General features: G+C 40.4%; 4 protein-coding genes across 4 annotated transcripts in view; 1 reads left to right on the top strand and 3 right to left on the bottom strand.

Moving 5' to 3' along the window:
* The first annotated feature begins 979 nt into the window (after positions 1-979).
* LOC146487154 (uncharacterized) lies at positions 980-3,059 on the top strand. The gene has a single exon (XM_085086078.1). It carries the CDS (start codon positions 1,066-1,068, stop codon positions 2,611-2,613), a length of 1,548 nt encoding a protein of 515 aa, XP_084942204.1. The 5' UTR covers positions 980-1,065; the 3' UTR covers positions 2,614-3,059.
* Positions 2,909-4,845, bottom strand: LOC146487153 (uncharacterized). Its single transcript, XM_085086064.1, has one exon. It carries the CDS (start codon positions 4,785-4,787, stop codon positions 3,063-3,065), a length of 1,725 nt encoding a protein of 574 aa, XP_084942190.1. The 5' UTR covers positions 4,788-4,845; the 3' UTR covers positions 2,909-3,062.
* Positions 4,844-19,884, bottom strand: part of LOC146487150 (uncharacterized) — a 41,393-nt gene continuing 26,352 nt past the window's right edge. Inside the window, exons 17-20 of the mRNA XM_085084719.1 lie at positions 7,622-7,708; positions 6,501-6,683; positions 5,990-6,076; positions 4,844-5,626 (exon numbers count right to left, since the gene is read on the bottom strand). Coding sequence (XP_084940845.1) covers positions 4,844-5,626; positions 5,990-6,076; positions 6,501-6,683; positions 7,622-7,708 — 1,140 coding nt within the window. The remainder of the gene's footprint in view (positions 5,627-5,989; positions 6,077-6,500; positions 6,684-7,621; positions 7,709-19,884) is intronic.
* LOC146487152 (acid sphingomyelinase-like phosphodiesterase 3b) lies at positions 9,582-16,009 on the bottom strand. The gene is made up of 5 exons (XM_085086090.1): positions 15,727-16,009; positions 14,451-14,670; positions 13,311-13,552; positions 12,307-12,470; positions 9,582-10,090 (listed from the first exon to the last, which is right to left on the bottom strand). The coding sequence occupies exons 1-5, from the start codon at positions 15,788-15,790 to the stop codon at positions 9,794-9,796; spliced, it is 987 nt and encodes a 328-aa protein (XP_084942216.1). The 5' UTR covers positions 15,791-16,009; the 3' UTR covers positions 9,582-9,793.

The following is a 19,884-nucleotide window of genomic DNA, read 5'->3' as shown; positions in this document are numbered from 1 at the left end:
ACGTCTCCTTGCCGATCCATCGACAAAAATGTCGTTTTCGGATGCTAAAACACTTTTAATCTTACAAAAATCGAACTTATATTTACAACAGGAAACAAAGATTACAAAAAGTGAAGAACGAAGAGCGGATGATCCCAATTCAGGCGCGATTTCACCAGATTGTTCCACCACAAGCTCGCATCGAATTTAGTGTCGACCTGTACAATTTATTTTTGAGCCGGTCTGCTCGCGCATGCGCTTGACCGTGAAACTCGGCCTTTAAGTCGACTCAATGTGAGGTCTTTTATAGTTCCTTGTCAGCCAATAAAATATCAATAACATATCTTACGTTAAATTGCCTTTCTGCGCAGACAAAACGCCAAGGAAAGATCGAGTTATGTGATATTCTGATAGAAGATGAAATACAGCAATACTGAGACTTGTTATTAAAAGAAATCCAGATCATCGTCTAGCATGTAGGGATCTCCGCCTGACGGTGAAGTTGTGGGTCTATCACTACATGCACCAGGTAAGTTTCCTTGCGGTTGGTGGCCATTCTCTGGTGCTGTTGGATCATCCCTCACCGCTTGTATTGCAGGGGGATATGTTGGATTGCTTACATTGGTAGATGGAGGGTGGTTCCGGTCAGATTGGTACCCTATGAACGATGCTGATGGATTATTTCTGACTGCTTGCACAAGAGGAGGATATGTTGCATTACTTGTTCTTGCACTCGAAGAATCATTCCTGACTGCTTCTCCTATGGCAGGATATGTTGGGTTGTTTCTGCTGCCACCTGAAGAACGTTCCCCAGATTGGTGTTCAGTGACTGCCATCGATGACTCATTTCTAACCGCTTGCATCATAGGAGGATATTCAGGATTACTTACACTCGTTCCAAATGATCGTCCTTCGGGTGAATGGCCAGTGGCTCGTTCAGGTGTATCACCCTTGACTGCTTGCGTCATGGGGGGATATTCCGGATTGCGTACTCTCGTTCCAGATAATAGACAAATTCGGCTAACGCGCGGTAATTTGTCACGTGACCTGAATTGGGTATAACATGTAAACAACCTCCACGTGTTGATGAAGAAATTAATCGCCATGCCTCACTACTGTTGCGCTGGAGGGTGCTATAATAGTTCCGATCGAAAGGATATTTCCTGGCATAATTTACCACTTGATTCACCGACCATGCTATCTGTTTGGATTACGAAAATGAGACGCGATCCTCGATATTTCAAGGTAAATCGGCATACTAAGATATGCGGCGAACACTTTGTGACTGAAGACTTCGTGAATCCATACTCTGTAAAAAAGCGACTTAAAGATGGTGTAGTGCCTTCTATCTTTGCATGGAACAAAGATAAGGTTGTTCAAAAACGGCGTTCTGTTACGGAAAAGCTGGAGGCAATCAGGGCCGAGGAAGAGGAAGAAACCGACACTGCATCCGAAGGAGAAGGAGACGTTGTCACAAACACAAACAGTGACATAATTTTAGTTTCCAGAAAAACACAGACGTTTGAGGATGACATCTGCACTACCTCTGACGACTATGAGCGAATTCCCTGCTCACATAAGTTTTCTGTAGCTCATTTGCTTTCAAAGTGCATCACACCTAAGATAGAGGAAAAATTGTTTACTCACTTTACTGGATTCTGTTCTCATGGTGAGTTTATGAACACGCTGCGGTTTGTACTACCGAACCTAGATAGAAAACTGTTAATCTACTGGGATAGTGAGGCTAGAAAAAACAGTGTCATTGATACAGAAAGATTGTTTGATGGTGATCTTGATGACCCAGATGATATGAACGATCAAGAAGAACAAAATGAGTCTACTTTCACGCGTCCTACAGCACATAAACTGACAGTCGAGGATGAGTACCTTCTTGTTTTAATGAGACTTCGAATGGGTTTGACCATCATTGATCTAGGAGAAAGATTTGGTATCAGTGATAGTACGGTTAATAATATATTCCTTACCTGGATTAACTACCTATATGTGACACTTGGAAGCCTCAAAATATGGCCACACAGGGATATTATTTTGCAAAACGCACCTGTGGAATTCTTGGAAAAGTATCCGAATAACATTTGCATTATTGATGCAACTGAACTTAAGATTGAAGTTCCGAGTGCACTTCAGAAGCACAGTGAAAGTTACAGTACATACAAATCTCACACAACATTGAAATGCCTTCTTGGTGTTGATCCCAAAGGTGGAATCATGTTTGTATCTCAACTTTATGAGGGATCCATCAGTGATAAACAAATAGTCGAGAGGTCTGGTTTCTTAGATATTCTTCGTAAGAAACTAACAGTTAGTGAAATAAAGAAGGGGGATTCTTTAATGGCTGACAAAGGTTTTGATATCCAGGATGAATTAAAAAAGCTTGACTTACAGTTAAACATTCCCCCCTTTCTTAAAGATAAAGTTGGATTTGAAGAAGATGATGTTGTCAAGACTCAAACAATTGCAAGGCATCGCATACATGTGGAGAGGGCGATATGTAAGGTCCGTAGATTTCGAATATTTCACTCAGTCATTCCTGTCTCTATGTTTGGATGCATTAACCAAATATGGACTGTGGCTTGCTTACTTTCAAATTTTCAGAACCCGGTTCTTGCTTGATAACACAACAATTGCAGTTCAATTTTAAAACTCCTTTTTCTTAAGGTGCAGAAAATAAAGACAGCACTCCTTTTCTATTTAACACATTTTCACTAGTGTGTAATTGACTACCTTTTTTTAGACACTAGTCATTATTCATGTAGAGGAGGGAGGGAAAAAAGACAAGTGGGCAAAAGTATTTTTAGAAGAATGGTTAGAGTAGGGACCCTATTATTCTAATAAAGAAATGGGGGGTCATCTTTTTTCGGCTCTGCCATGGGACTTGGGCTTGCAGTTTTTTACCTTCCAAAAAAGGGAACCTCCTTTCCCCTGTTCAAAAGTAATGACCAGTTCCTTACCAACAGAGAAACCGTTCTTGTAATAATTACTAGTTTTGTGAGTTATAACCACTTTCAGCAAATGACTGTTACTATTTACTTCTTACATTAAAATCAAAGTGTACTTAAGTGTCAGGTGTGGTTAACTACAAAAACTAATGGTTCATTGTTTCGTGAACAGCTTTCAACAGTCTTTGCTTGCACAACAATAAAAGGAAGGGCATAATTGAAAAAGAAATTCTTCAATTTAGGAAGAAGCTTGTTTTCCCAGTAGTCAGGATCAAACTGGATTCTGTCTACACACATTTCATTCGAGTCAGACAAGTAAACACAAAAGTCACACCAAGGTAAACCAGTAAGGGCCAACTGTCCTTGTACTTGGGCAAAATATGAATGACTTTTCTTAAGGTAAAAATTAGCCCCAATTTTTTCAATATAAAAGGCTGGGTCTTCTGCTGCTTGATCAATAGTATCTCCTCGTTTGGAAAAAGGACACTTGACCTCCAGCAATCCATATTTACTGTTTGATGATGGATCAAACACTTTCCCATCTGGGGTGGCACCAAGGAAAGGAAATTTTGGATGTACAGAAATCCCAGCATCAAATACTGCAAAACCTGGCACTTTTTGTTGCATGTTTTTGGAATATATTGTTCGTGCAATCCTCTCCTTTCCCTTGCCATGTGCAATAGCCCTCACATTTGACAAATCTTTCGCACAAAAAATACTTTTCAACATTGAATCTGAGGGCCTGTGGATTCTTGAATATACTTTCCCAAAATTCGATGCAGTGAGCCTGGTCTTATGCTGATTCAGCCATTCAGATGATTCTCCTTGCAGGACTGTTCCCCTCTCTAAGGCATGAGATTCCCTTTCATTTATGATTAAATTGTCAACAAAAAAAGCAGACAGTTCAGGTTGATTCAGCACATCCAGGTCAGACAAATCAAACACATTATTGTGATCAATGCCAGTGGGAAGAGCAGGAAATTCAGAACACTGTACTGAAGTACTGTCTGTGATACAATTTTCCCTTGTGTGGTTACAAACAAAGGTTGTGTTTGGTCGACCAAAGTCTTGTAATTGGTATGTCAGACAAGCACCAAGGGGAACATTCCCAAATATTGTATTCATTAATAAACCTGGTTCTTGATCGCTTAATAGATAAGAAAACGGAGGAGGTGTTTCCTTTCCTTTTAAAAAGCTAACTTGGTCCATCAAATGGTGCATTGGAAGTCCTTTTCTTAGAGCGGGACCTCTTGCATCATACAACTTACATCTGACAGGGGCTCTTTTCCGTTCTTCTTCCCGATCGGTTTCAGCACGTGCATAGTGAGTCGCCATCACAGGTAAAGGACAGATGGAAGTAGCTCTTGGGATATGCCAAGACTGAGGTCGACTGGTGCAACTAACATCGCTTGGTATATCTTTAACTTCTAAGCAACAATAATCATTCAACTGATACAACAATGCCAATATGTGGTTACAGTGTCCACCGCTCCCTCCTTTACAAGAACAATGAGCTCGGCAAACTGCAGCCCTATTATCTTGCTCCTTTAACATCAATACTAAATAGTGCGGGTCTTCACTCTTTCGAAGCGATCGATAGCAGCGAGCTTTTACGTAAAATACACCAGATCCCTCACACGTGTAGATATCATAGACATATCCTTCACGAAAGAACTTGTAGCTTTTTTCTCCTGCGTTTTTCTTTCCTCCCTGACCAAGCCAGTCAGAACAAGTCAAAAGACTAATTTTCGGGAAATTTGTCAAAGTTTTTGACCAATTTCTAGTCTCATAATAAAAACACGAACAACACTGAACATGGCTGCGACAACAAACGCATGCGGCCGCCATCTTGAATATGATGTAAACACCCAATTCAAATCACGTGACTTTTTAGCCAAATGGGTCTATTGCCCTTCAGATGGATGGCTAGTGGCTGATTCCGGTGGATCGTTATCTCTAACTGCTTGCATCATAGGGGGATATTCTGGATTGCTCACACTCGTTCCAGATGATCGCCCTCCGGATGAATGGCCAGTGGATGGTTCCAGTGGGTTATTTCCAACGGCTTGCATCATAGGGGGATATTCTGGATAGCGTACATTTGTTCCAGAGGTTTGCTCTGTAAGTTGATGGCCAACGGCTGGTGCCGGTGCGTCATCCCTGACTGCTTGCATAAGAGGAGGATATGCTGGATTGCTTCTATTTGAATCTTCAGATTGGTGGTTGGTAACTGCTGGATTATCACTTCCCTCAAAAGAATGTTCTTCTGGTTGGTGGCCAGTGACTAGGGTTGTTTGGTCATCTCTGACTGTTTGATCTTCAGAGCAACTACGGGCAAAGGGGACATTCAGTGGATCACTTGTATCAGAGCACTTGGGCGCGCCTGTTTCCATCACTGGTGGGTGACACGGACCGCTTGTACAATGTCCAAAAGAGTAAGGCATTATCCCTCTTACTTCTACCTTTTCAACAGCAAATAATCCCTGGCCGTTTTCCATCAAGGTCAGCAGAATTCGCATCAACTGGTCACCCATTCTTGGCGCTTCATTTCGCATTCTCTCAATATATTGCAGGGTGAATGCTAAGTGGAATTCGTTTTCCTCAATGGTGGATGGTTGCAGAACCACATAGTTCCCCTGATACTTTGTGAACTTTAACGCTAATTTGCCTGGAGTTGTGTGTCCAACCTAAGACAAAAATATCACAGTTAAGTTAATGTTTAGAAACTTTTGGAGAACATTGAGATACTAGGTGTGATTTGGATGGGTTAGGGCCCATTCAGATTAATAAGTGTTTCCAAAAATGTTTTACGAATGACACAAATGTCATTGAAAGATTTTCCAATGATGAGAGCTCTTCAAAGTAAGTGACATACGTGACACCAGATATTTATATTATGCTGTGATGCAAGACCTCTCCACTGTTGCCATCCTCACCGACTCGTATTTTAGCCTTAGAAATAATGCGAATTCATCCACAATCCATCCTCTCATCGCTTATAGCTACGACGAGAAAAGGGCGTTGTTTGAACACTCTACAATGACACTGACCTGATAAAACATTTCTCCAGATTCCAGGTGGTTTGATGGTGCAAACAGGTGAGCAATCACTTTACCCTCCTTCACCAAGGGGAAGCCCTGAAAACGGAAAACACGGAGAGATAACATGTTTTGAAAACTTTCTTCTCAGACGGAAGGAGTTCGCGATCGAATATGCGATTTTCACGGATGATTGCACAATATTGTAGACAAAACAGTGTGTGTGCGTGCAAAGGTCGTGATTGAATCGCTTCATCTAGAAGAAACATGTGCACAAGTCGACAGTATTAAATGGAAGACGAAACAAAGCAAGAGTCCACAAAATGCTTTTAGGTTTAAAACACTGATTTCATAGTGTTCATAGGTGTAGTGTTCGTATGCTAGAGACAAAAGCGAATTCAATCAAGCCGTAACAAAACAAGTAACGAACAAACAATACATTACAACTTAACCCCATTTGGACTCTTCAATCTCAAATGGTTCTAAATCATTGTCAGGTTTTCAGCAGATACAAAGAATTTACCTTCGCTTTCAGATTCTCCAGTAAGGCAATAGTCGACCTGATAAATTTGGTAGTGAAGTCCTGCTGAGAACCGCCATATCCCTCATTCAGTAATCTCTCAAGGCCTTGGCGTACTGTATCGCTGAAGGGATAGTTGTGTCCATAAACAACAGCAAGCGCACGCTGCGCTTTGACTAGGGTGTTCTGTTCATAAACAAACCCCAGAATTAAGTTTAAGTCCACTAACATAACATAACGCAACGTAACGTAATTAACACTTCATTTAAACACGGTAAAAACATCCGTTGGCAATAAATACAGAAAATAACTGATTTACACATTGCCGTGTGGTAGTAAAAAGAGGACATAAGACAATTTTATCACAAAATCTCCTTATTTAAAAATTTCATGAAAGATTTGGTGACTCCAACGCCATAGCTGAAAAACTACTCCAGACTGAGCACTGGTAGAGAATGCTTTTGTTCGATCCAGTCTTGATGAAAAAGGAAATTAAGAGAGACCTCAAACTCGAACACTGAATGCAATGAATAGATGAAACGTAAACAGAGGAATGCCGAAACGAAGTATGACAAAAGCTTGCCGCAGATGTTTTCAGTTTTGAGCGTAACTTGTTCGAACTGAAAATAAATCAGCTGAAGAAATCAATTATGATCGCAACATGCTTGCTTGATCACAAAAGTGTGGTAGATTTTAACCAAGAAATTATGTTAAAAAACATGGGACATAAAACCGAAATAAAATGCAGCGCAAGCGAAAAGCAAACAAAGCAGGTAATTTAAGCTTACCGCATGTTGACTAGCACGCGCGTACTGATCATGAAAATCGAATGTGTCAAGTGAATCTTCATTTTGGTGCTTTCTGGATTTACATTCGATCTTAATTTCAAACTTCGTCGGTTATATATCGGTTTTTCTTCGCCGTCTTTTCACCTTTTCACTACCAAATGCAATAAGGCACGTGAAATTCCAAAAGCAATTTCCACTGACGCAGTACTGACAAACAGCATCACACAATTCATCGACTTCCACGAGTCAACTCGACACACAGACTCAAAATTTTCAACGACAACACATAATTTGAGCAGTGAAACGCTTTAAAAATGATGCAATAGTAAATTTTACCTCAACTTCATCAGAAGTGGGCGCCATCGATGAAATGTAATGAAGGGGAAAATACCTTTGTAGTTTCAGTTTCGTGTAATGCAATGCCTTTCGGACGTAAACAGGAATAGTTGTGCTTATAATTATGGATGTACTATTTTGGACTAGACTGCTGGAAGCGAATCAACAGGAATTCTCGGTGCCGATCGTCCTTCAGTGTATTAAACGTTGTGCCTAAAACATCAGAAAGAGTGAAGCGAGACGCTTAGTCAATCGTGATTACAATTTTGCGTACGTATACCTTGGAAGTAATGCAAAAATTGCATTTCTGGCAGTCAGAATGAAATACAGGGGAAAACGACATTTGTCATACGAATGCTTTTTATAATCCCCGGGCTTTAATCCTTACGTTTTCACCTTTCGTTTAGAGACAGAAACCATTTGTACGGTCCTAATATGTATGTCAGTGACGCCGGGTTAATGAGGGATCGTAATTTTCGGTATGATCTAGACCGGGGTGGGGGGGGGGGGGGGGGGAGGGGGTTACTCCCTTATGTGACCTTAACGGGGACGTGCGGCCCGATAGGGTATGGTTTTCAGGGTGTTTTGTCTTGAACGGGGTATCTATTTCATCACTTTCTGTCTTAAACAGGGTATCCCTACATGACCTAATGGCTTAAACAGATTGTGATTGCCAATGCATTAAAATACAGTAAGAAAGCAGTGTATTCTCATTTCATTCTAGTCTTAAACAGGGTGTGATTTTGAGTTAAATGTCTTAGAAAGGGCCTGAAAATCTTGAATTCTGTCTTAAAAGGGATAGGGACACCGGAGAATTGTGTCTTAAACAGGGTCAGGATTTCCAAATCCTCCAAATCATAGATGGCATTTAATAAGAAGAAAATCCAGCGCTAAAAGAAAATTTACAGGGAGCACCGCTCTTTTCATGGAGAAAAGGGTGTTCTCTGGTAGACATACCCGTGAGGGCAAAACTCTTATTTAGGCTAAACACACACATGAGAGTCGCGCAGGCCTGTCAACCCCATTAATGCCACGTTGATTGTTAACAGACAGGCCCCGTTTAATGTCGTGAAAGACACACTGTACATGAACTCCGTAAAAACAAAGACGAAAAACGTACTTCTCGCGGTGTATACAGCTTTATACAGTCTCCATCATAGACCCTTTGCATAAATGGCACCCAAATTTAAATAACAATACTTGATACATCCGTTTATGTTTCCAGACAAAGGATTTTTCACATGAATATGAGGCTTAGGATGTATCAAGTATTGTTATTCAAATTTGGGCGCCATTTATGCAAAGGGTCTATTGTCAACACACAAAATTCTATTCTTTTCAAAATCTCAGCCTCGAGTTTAGTCTTAAAAATATTCTACAAAAAAGGCAAATTTCAGCCTCGATAGTCTTATAAAATAAATTCTTACATATATGTATATAAAAAAAAGAGTGTATCATAAATAGGTCGAGCAATGATATGATTTTCCACCCACCCCACCCCCTCCCCCGTCCAAAAAAATGACATTTCACGCCGTACGTTGAAGAGATTTTTGTTGGCTTTCGATTTTGAAGGAAAGTGTACAAAACAAGACATTGAAGTAATTCAAAATAAAGTTTAAAACTAAAGCAAGTGTAAATGGCAGAAGTGTCATTATGAAGCTATATTTAATTTAAAACGTAGCGAGTGTGCATCGAGAGTAAGAAATGATATCGAATAAGCTTAAAATGGCCTATTTATGCATATATTTGATTACAGGTACCACCACAATACATCATTATATAAGTTTTGATTAGCTTAGAGCCCATGGAGTATTTAACAATTATTCCACGAGCGCGCTTTGGGTACGAGATGATAGCTACAATCATCTCGTATCGAACAAGCGCGAGTGGAATAATTGCTTCATTAAAAACAAACGCGATATACCGCTAAATATTGCCCATTTTAATAGTGATACTTTCTTTTCTCAATGACGTGATTTGTGGGGTATGGTATAATTGTCCATGTACCATGGCCGCTAAGCCAACGAGGTTTGAGTATGCATGAGTCATAGTATCTTTCAGCTGTCGAAAGCGATCGTTGGTTACCATGTGTTCTGAAGTTCCAGTCAAGTAAAAACGGAGCCTGGAAACAAACGCTATTCCATGTGAGACGGATGGAAGAAGCTCCGAGTTCTAAACGTTTATTTTTCTCTGAAGAATTAAAGAGGTTTTGTACGACAAAGATGTTTCAAAAACAAGAACTGAAACTCCGCTATAAATTAAGGAAATAGGAAACGTTAATTTCTCACCATTTTCGTCGTAGAATATTTTAAAGCTGTCACAATGTTGGTGGGCTAGAAAATGACCGGTGATGACATCAGCGTGTTTCAGAATTGTATTGATGTATTTTCTGTTAAACTGTGGGTAGAACCACTTCTTTCCAGGGGCTCTCTCAAAGGCTCCAGGTGGCACATGACCTATAATGAAGACCTGAGAAACAAAACGCAATAGGTGGTTTCCAACCAATCCCTAGAGATCCAAAAGACAATGGTGTGGCAGCCATGTTGGATGACACAACCTTTTGTTTTGTCATCCAACATGGCCGCCATACCGTTGTCTTTTTGGATCTCCAGGGATTGGTTGCAACCCCATAGTTGATCAGTCATTACCATGAATGAATGGTAGCGTATCCTTATCAGGACGTGGCGGCATGCACAGTAGCTCGCTGCAGAACGCGATCCTGTGCTAATCTCCCAGCCTCATTCGTGGTGTATCCGAACCTCTCGCTGGTGCATTTAATCTTTCCATCTCCTTCTCTGTCTGCCTCGAGATCTTTCGCCAGGTACTTGTCCTTCCAGCACGGCCAATTCCAAAGAATCATGCCTTTTCATGTGTTCAAACAAATTTTATACGGAGTTCAGCAACCATCCTACTGGAACTTCAAGCTCATTTCTAATACAGCCATTCGTCCTTCTCTGAGTCCACGACTCACGCAAAATCTTTCTGTAACATTTGTGTTCAAATGGAAGGGTACAAATGAATGTTGTGCTGCTAGTTCAGTCAGTAGAGCAACGGACAATCAAATCTGGAAGTCGTGGGTTCGATTCCCGCCGATGTCGGAGGTATTTTTCTTTGCCTCGTGCGATCTCCCATCTCCTTACTAGGGCTAACGCCTAGTGGGAAATTCATGGGTTCACTTTAGTACTTCAACATACACTGCAGAGTTCTCTGATCTGCCATTAGTACCATGGAATGCCGATAAAAGACAAAGGCGACAAAGGCTAGGCGATTCAACTACATTTATGCTCAAACGTGAGAGAAAAAAAAATTCCGCGTGCTATCATTACCATCATGTTGATAAGTGGATGTTAAACTTCGTAAACGCAAGGGTCCGTACTTTTTGCGTTGCTCCATAGCACGAACACGAGGAGTCCTCGAACAGAAAGTCTGGAGCAAGCGAGGCAATGGAAAATGAGACTGGGGAGAGACTTCCCGAACTCAACGATCCACGTCTCCCTCCGCGAATTTCTAGAAAAAGAAAACCGGCTGTCCTGCAGCTGATAAGAGAAGCAGAGACCGATACAACGTAGAATTACGTTTTAGAGTGTACTATATTTCGGCTGGCCAAACCAGCCTTCTTCAGGTACAATGAGAATTTGCATTGGGAAATGGGAAATGCGCCTATATTACAAGTAATAACGGAACTAAGTGATTGACAGTATAAAAGATGAAGCAAATTAAAAAAAATATATTTAAAAAAGGAAAAAAGGTAGTAAATTTCTTAGCGAATATTCAGGCCATGTGGAAGAAGTGTTCCGCCTTTTGAGATTAGAAAGGCTTCCCTGGTCTTACGGATTGAGTCTCGGTTGGAGTAGACTTTTTCTATGGAGATAAATTGCATGTCGTTAGCGGTGTGGTTAGGAGCGGCGAGGAAGTGTTCTGCGGCTGTGGTGGGTTTAGATTTAGTGGTAGGGTTATCTATGGTGCAGCGGTGTTCATTAAAGCTGTCTTTTAAGCGTCGTTTAGTCTCTCCTATGTATTGTAAATTACATCGGTTACATGTGGATCATGAGAAAGATTCAGCTGCCAGTCAGTGACACGCTACTAGTGCTCTCGAACAGGAGAAGAACCCACACTTGTATGATGCTCTGCCATTGAATTAAAGGAGACTCGTGCACGTCGGATAATCCGTGGATACTTGTAAACGTCTGGCAGCTTATGACTCTTCCGTAGCGGCTTGACCGTGCAAATATGCAAATAGTCGAATCTCTCGCCAACGTGACAGAGGTAAGCGTTTTGAGAACACTTTAAGTACAGCACTGGGGACTCCGCAGCTATTTCGGCCCTTGCCGTGACTTGAAATGGAGTTAAGTAAAGTAATTTGTAATGGGGAGTGCTTACGCAATCTTCTGAGCCAGAAGCCCATGATATCGTTTTTGACAATATTCCAGATCGAATTGGAACTTGGAAATGTTGGTTATTGAGGAGAGGGCAAACTGGAGTACCCGGAGAAAAACCTCTCGGAGCAAGGACGAGAACCTTTGATGGGAAATGAGCACGCACTTACAAAAGATTCTGTAGGGCAAAACAGGAAGATTGGAGATGAAGATGTGTAAAGTGGGATGAAAGAGTTACGGTTGGACAAAGTTTTGGTAGTAAATAAAAAACTCAACAGCCGTCAAAACTGAGGAATGATTTGCTAGTACCTTTTCCTTAGCCACAGAAGCGTTCGTCAGAACTCCATCTAGCCATCCAAACTGATCAGCGGGATCTTTGAAGTTAGCTGTAAGCTTGTCGTTTGTGTAGTAGTAGACAGTGTTCAGGCTAATGAGGCGTAAGCCGGGTTTGATAAGAACAGTGTAAAATCCACCTGAAATGGGAAACCAAACTGTAAAGGTCCGAAATGACAATAATGATCCTTTCATCAGCCTTAAATTCCATAAGACAGAAACGCCGCATGGTTTTATTCCTTTAAAGCAGTAAAGTAACAGTTAAAGAAATTGTTTAACGTGAGAAGCGGAGAACGAGAAAATAGTATGATTATCATTTCCAGAGCCAGTTAGGATTTCCGCAAATTTGGTCAAGTAATGTCTTACGTTAGATGGAAACCGAAACTCGTCCTCAACGGTGTTACTTGCTCTTGCGCTGGATTTAAATTTCTTTAAAGAAAAAGAACAATTTCATTTAAGGTGTTTGTTTTGCTGTCACTTCAACGCCCGATTTGGAACTTTTAATGCAGTTTGACGACGGACAAACAATTTCCTTAAATATCATTACTGTACACATTCGCTTGATTGTTCCATTAAGAAAGTGTTTTGTATTCTTGAAGTTTTTTAAGACATTTAAAACGCTTAAAGCCTATTAAGCTCGCTGTGAAGTGCTATCAAATGTAATCCATCGTACGGAAAAAGGTGGCGGTTGTAAATTTTACCACGATTCCTTGCGAACCTAACACAGCCAATAGGCACATAGCAAAACAAATTTTTTGCGGAAGTCGTCCGTGCACTAAAACCATTGCGTATGCTAGGTTTGAAGTTTCTAGAACTTTTCTGTCCGTTTTCATGGGCCTTTTTAGGATTTTCGTACGCTAAGAATTATGGGTTAATGTACCAGTCGCCATCATTTTCGGTACAGCGGATTGCTAGCTTTTCGCAAACGATAATTTACCGCTATATATTAAGGGTAAAGGAGTGAAATTTCTTAAACAAACCTTTCTTAAAGCTATCGACAGCATCCTGAGGAAGCCATCGACTCCACAAGTTTCCCACAGCTGTGTAAATTTTATTCGGCTCTGGCGGCATCAGGTGTTTAGGGTGGTAGTCATGGTTACCAAGAGCGGGATAAATGGTTGTGTTTGGGAAGACCGTGGCCAGCAGCTCCGTTAGGTTTTTAACAGTTTCAATGACCTCTTGCGTGCTCAGCTCATCGTTTGCCACGTGAGGCATGTCATCTCTGCATAAATTGACAAAACGACAGATTTTATCAACCAAAAGCATATCATTCAGGGCCGGGTTGTTCGAAAGCCGATTAACGCTAATCCACGATTAAAAGTTAACCGAGGTTTTCATCTCGGTCATTAAAGATGATTTAAAAGGCTCATTTTAAGCTCAATGTAAAGAAAAGTCTAAGGCAAAACTAAGGGCAAAAATCTCTTCGACCAAACTTTACGGATTAGTCAATATACTCGAATCAAAGTTCACGTTAACCCAGGATTAGCTTAATCGGGCTTTGAACAACTGGGTCGTGGTTTTTCAAAACATGTCGATGTATTTCAATTCTCTTTCTGAGCTTGATAACCATCTCTTCAAAACTCAGCTGCTGAGATTTTCGCCCATAAATTGAAACAGCTGGAATAATCTATTTATTTTTCTTTTATTGTGAGCAAATAAAAATATCGCTTTCTCCACGCCAATATACAAAAAAATAAATACACCAAGACTTTCAAAAGCAGCAAAAGGAAAGAAAATTACAATAGAATATAATATAGGAAAAGAAAATTATACAATACAATATAGGAAAATAGATAAGTAATTTACTATAACAGAGGCTTATTCTAGTGTTATTTCGGTTCCATAACACCAGCAGTCATTTTAGCAGAAAAAGGGAAAGAAAATTACAATACAATATACAGTAAAGGAAATTATACAATTCAATACAAATCAATACCGTTGTCAAGGAAACATAACCTTAAACTGTATGATAAAGTAGAAAATACTAAATAAAATCAGTCAAGCAAAATTATTATGGGTGCAACACAAAAGTCCGAAATTACGTAATATAAAATAGTTTTTTCATTTAACATCTTTTTTCTGTTGCCTAACCTGTTGTGGCATTTTAATGAACGTCTTACCCGGTCCAAATAATGAAATCTGGATTGGGTTCAATATTCCTCATGGCAAAGACTGAGGAGTTTATGAGCTTCCAGGGAGAATCGCACAGATAATTTCCCCAGGTGCCAGGTTTACTGGGCTTTTGGGTATCAGGTGTCTGGGAATTGCAAATCTTGTTCGGGTCTGTGGGAAACTGGTAGGTTTTGTCATAGTGGAAGTCTGTAACCTGCCAAAAACTTCCTGCAAAGAAAGGTAGCAACTGGTTAATGCCAGGTGAAAAAATCATAAAGGCAAATGTAAAGTCTGCGTCCAATCTGAGAGATTAGGGAACTTTAAGTTGCTCAAAAGCAACGAGGACGGCGACGGCAACGACAACCGCATACTATGCTTCGGTAGAAAAATCTAAAATTTTAAATAAGTGCTTGTTAGAGGATTTATGGTAAGCTTTGTTTCTGACTTTCTTGTTGCTGCCGACATTTTGATTTCGTGGGGTCCCAAACAAATGAACGGGTTAACTCCGGTTTCTGCAGCATTAAGCAATTTGGTGAATTACTAGACTTCTACCCACCCCCCCCCCCCCCCCGCCCCCCACTCCCACTCTACTGCCTGTGTTGGATGGTACTTCATTGTGGCGTTACTATCCAGTATTTTGTAAACTCCCTACACTTTACAATGCACATTAACACAGTTAGGAAGAGAAGAAAAAAATAAAGTATGATGCGCAAGACAAGTCCAATTAAAAATCTGTAACGTAAAATTAAATGCAAGGCTGATCGGACAGCTAAAATAATTTTATTGCCCAATATTTCGGTTAGACAATACTAACCTTCTTCAGGGAAAGTCTGTACACTGTCTAAGGGGGTGGTATAGGACAATTCACTTCATTTTCAGAAAGGAAGAAAAATATGTCGCCCCATTACTTCTGAAGATATTGGAGTTTACCCTACCCCTCTAAGGCGTCACGCAACTGTACACCACCATTGCGTCATCAATATTTTATACGGCAAATCGTTTAACCGTCTCCGCCAAATTAACAGCACTTTCCAAAAGTAAATAACACGTGAGTATTTATTGGACTGGAATTAAGCCAAATGAGAACAAAAAATAACTTGGAATTGCCTATACAGAATTTGTCACCGATACTACTTCTAACGTGAGGTATACGTATCATTTCAATTAAAATCCGCTACTCCAAATCTATATAAATAATTTCCCCTGTATTCTTCATTTTCACCCGGTACAATGTATAAAATTGCAAGGAGGAAAAGAATCTAGATCAAACGTAGGAAACCTTACCTTCTGCGAGGACTGCAGGTTTAAACTGCAAGAAAAATACAATGATAGCAAGCACGATATTCATGGTTCCGCTCGCGAACGTTATATGCAGATTTATCCACAATTGGTCAACTTTGTCTTTAACTAACGACTGTACGAGGGCAGTATTTCGCCAGAAAAGGAACTAAATAACACACGAAAGACCCAACTGTAATGCCCGTCAAAGTTATGCTTAATCAGAGAATCAAGAAGGCTCAAACATCCTTCTTTTCTCGGAAGGTTTCACGTTCAAGCACGTCTCATTCACGAGGGATGTTGACAAACTCACAAGGTCACGCCATACATTTACATAACGGAAGCCAGTGTTTTGTTACTCAGTCTGTGTGAAGGGACAGAAGGCATCCGAAAAGGCAACAGTTTCGCAAAATTTAACCGTACCTGGTAAGTATTTATTTTTCAATTTTTAATCGGCCTGTAGTATTTTTGGTACAGAATGTGTTGGTTAAAATCAAACTCTTAAAACAGTAAAGATCGAATTTCATTTGAGAAACATCGTGCATGCAATTTGTAGTCTTCTGCCCGGAGGGGGGTACTCCCCTATATGAGCTATACGGGGACGTGCCGCTGGATAGGGTATGGTTTTTGGCGTCTCTGCCCTGAACAGGGTATATAATTTAAGCCAGTCTGTCTTGGACCCGTCCTAGACCCGTCCTACCCGTTGACCCGTCCTACCCGTTGCAAGACTGTCGTATTGTATTTGGCAATCCGAAATCAGAGACGTTACTCTGCATTTATTTTAGTGAACAATGCTTCACTTCACGTCAATTGAGTTTCCACTTAAGGTTCACCGCTGTTAATGCGAAATTTTGGGATTTTTCGCCATCACTTCTAGGTAGTGTATTATTTTATCTGTTGTGATTGGTATTCGCGTTTCAATACGTGGAACATCACGTCCGGTAAGTGACAGTGGGCCTTTAAATGTTATTACTATTGCCAATAAACACTTGTGTTAGACAAGAGATAGATGTTGTCCTTTGTCCTAAATAGGGTCTTAGAATAGAGGGCGCTGTCTTACACAGGGTAGGTATTTAAGGTTATTTTCGTCCTAAACAGGGTCAGGGTTTCAAACCCCCAGCGGCACCCCTATACCCAAACATGGGTCAAGTGCCCCCCCCCCCCCCCCCCCGGGTCTTCAGGCCCGGTGAGTGACCGTATTTCCTCGAATATAATCGCCGGGGCGATTGTTTCTTTTCTCGCAGAGAAAAGGGGGTGATTATTCGAGGGAAGGCGATTATTCGAGGGAGTGATTATTTCAAATATTTAATGTTTGTTTTATTAAAATTAATTAATCATTAAAAATAAATTAAAAAAAAAACTAATCACGTCATTGAAATAAACCGAACGTGGGCTTTTTAAGAGTTTCAAATTTGTTTCGTTGATTAATCAATGTTCAATGTCAATATCTTCGGTGTCAGAGTCTGAAAAAGTGAAATACATGAACATTACCATAGAAAAAAACTGTAAAAAAACAACAACAACAAACAAGTGCTGTTATATCCACCATTCAGCTGTGACGATTAAATGAAAGCTTGTTTGTTACTCAAGATGTCCATATTTAGCTAGAGAGGGAGGGGATAAAAGAAAGAGAAAATGGCGAGAGGCGGGGGGGGGGGGGGTGGGGCGACTATTCGAGGGAGGCGATTATTTTAAATATTTTCGTTAAAGGTGGGCGATTATTCGAGGGACGGCTATTATTCGAGGAGATACGGTATCGTAACTTTCCGAGAAACGGTTCTCTGCAGATACATGCAGCTTGAACGATGAGCTTAAATGATGCTGATACATCCAAAATGAAGTTAACGTCGTGCAGGACCATTGCTTTATTATTTATTTATTTATTTATTTATTTATTTATTTAAAGAGTATGCACGATGAGTACAAAAAATATAATGACAAGATATTTTGCCGTTCTTAATTCAATGCAATCTGTTTAAGTCGATGTAAGGCTGGAGTTGACTCACTGCTTTTCACCGGTGTAAATGCCAACTAGAAGGCATGAGAACAAACATCCTCGGAGACCAAGGGGCAGATAGTTGGGTCAAGAAGAAGTCAAATCTAGTAAGTTTACAACTATCGGGTCCTGGGTCTCCGAGTATGGAGAACGAGACAATTTCCATGTGAAAAGGGGGGAATTATGTGTCAAGACAAAGTCAAATCAAGCCTCGATTCCACTCAAAGGCCAGGTCACTAAGTACGCAACTGTAAAAAGGCGCTTTCACGCATGTCATCGAAATTCTGAGGTACAAATTAACTTACAAAATTACATTTGAGAGCTCGTTGTTCTGATACAATATTTATTAAACTCGTAACTAAAGGGGCATTGTCACGGAGAGTTTGCTGCACTTAATCAAAGCTAGAACCATTTTTCTGACATGAAATTATTAGTAAAGCACTGGGAGGAAAATATTAAGTGATTTGTCCAATGAAGAACAATTTATAAATCAGTTTTTAGCAATTTTTCCAAAATACGCAGGAAGAACTTGAAAAAATTGGCCAATTTTTTCAACTTGTAATCCATCTAAGCCATCCACAGCAAAAGATAACATTAACGTGTAAAAGCAAGATATAACATACTATGCGAAAATATGGTTCACCGCCGAGGATTCGAACCCCGGTCTCATGCGTTCGAGGCAGACGTGATAACCACTACTACTACTTTGTTCCTTTGATATAACGAGTCATTACAGTGATCCTATGTGAAAATACGGCTGAATCACTTAGTATGAGTATTCCCTGCTGTCTTTGTTTCATGCAACTAATACAAGCTAGCTTATGTATACTCGTATAGTAACTGTTAACAATACTAAACATGATTTTAACATTTCCATCGATACATCTATGTATTTTCGCTATTCAAAGGCGCACTTAAAATCGGTGACACTGCCCCTTTAAAAAAATCACTAACCTGAACGGGGTTTGGAATACGATCTAATATTACAAGATTTGGTGAACATTTGAAAAAACAAGGCGCTGCCGAACTTTTTACCCAATTTCGCGGTGTTTGGAGGTCTGATGAAACACTTTTTCGAGTTTTTAACGTAGCTTCTCAAACCATTACTCGGTGCTTGGAATTCGAACTTAGCTGGTGAATTGCTGCCACTTGAACAACAGGTGGGGGCGAGGCCGAGCGGTTATGGGGCCGTACTTGTAATCCAAAGAGCCCTGGTTTAAGTTCCGCACTAGCCCGCAAGTTTGAGCTGTTTCTCCGTAGCCCCAAGTTCAAATCCACTTGGGATTTTTCACCTGTCATGTTTAATTTGAATTATCTGTTTCCTGTTATTTGAGTGAAGTGCCTATAAGCTAGCTTGGATAGCTATGGTATACTTCCGATATAAACCTGAAGGGTAAGGAAAATAGCTACTGTTGAGTGTCTTTCGAAATAAATGTGATGGTATATTTCAAGCCTGGTGAATGAATGAAAATGATGTATTATTCTGGAAAGTGAAACAGGGATACTCGGAAAAAACAAATCCGAGTGCTCCTATCAGGAGTCGAACCTAAGACCTTCCGATTACTAGTTCGGAAGCTCTACCACTGAGCTACAGGAGACTCGTGGGAGCTAAGGCCATTAAACTAGGTTCATGGGACAAACCCTCCTGCATACTGCTAGGGTTTGAATGTCGAATGTGTGGTACATGAAATAAATGTGATGGCATATCTCCAGCCTGGCGAATGAACGAGAGTGATGTATTATTCTAGAAAGTGACACAGGCATACTCGGAAAAAAGAAATCCGAGTGCTCCTATCAGGAGTTGTTGAGTGTCAGTTGCTCTGGAGGGTCGGCTGCATCGCTGTCTTTTCTTCAGATAGACTGTCATTCGTGGGAAAAAGTTTACCCTACCTCCTGTAAAATGGGAGTGTTAAGAACACTTGGAAATGGAGACACGTCAGGTGATACAAACTCGAGCGGTGGTTATCAGTAGATAACCTTAGTCCGATTTGAGATTCATCGCCCGATTTTTCGATGAGACAAAAAAAAAAAGTAAGGGAAGAGCCATATTTTTAGGTCTTCACTGTTTTAATCAAACCACAGTAAAATCAAATCAAATCAAATCAAATAATCAGTTTGCGTTTCTTTTCTACCAATCATGCCCTAAACCAGCACTGGCTGTTTTAGCT

Source organism: Pavona decussata, unplaced genomic scaffold (assembly GCF_977016875.1).
Source record: "Pavona decussata unplaced genomic scaffold, jaPavDecu1.1 SCAFFOLD_16, whole genome shotgun sequence".
NCBI lineage: Eukaryota > Metazoa > Cnidaria > Anthozoa > Scleractinia > Agariciidae > Pavona > Pavona decussata.
The sequence above is the reverse complement of the archived record's forward strand: the minus strand, read 5'-3'. Positions and strand labels throughout refer to the sequence as shown.

What these genes read in the sequence shown, in the direction of transcription:
- LOC146487154 (XM_085086078.1), top strand. Translation starts at nt 1,066, where the DNA reads ATGAAGAAATTAATCGCCATGCCTCACTACTGTTGCGCTGGAGGGTGC.
- LOC146487153 (XM_085086064.1), bottom strand. Translation starts at nt 4,787, where the DNA reads ATGGCGGCCGCATGCGTTTGTTGTCGCAGCCATGTTCAGTGTTGTTCG.
- LOC146487152 (XM_085086090.1), bottom strand. Translation starts at nt 15,790, where the DNA reads ATGAATATCGTGCTTGCTATCATTGTATTTTTCTTGCAGTTTAAACCT. An exon ending in ACCTGCAGTCCTCGCAGAAG is followed by an intron (nt 14,671 to 15,726) that starts GTAAGGTTTCCT and finishes CTTTCTTTGCAG; the next exon opens with GAAGTTTTTGGCAGGTTACA. An exon ending in CTTCTGTGGCTAAGGAAAAG is followed by an intron (nt 10,091 to 12,306) that starts GTACTAGCAAAT and finishes TTTGTTTCTCAG; the next exon opens with GTCTTCATTATAGGTCATGT.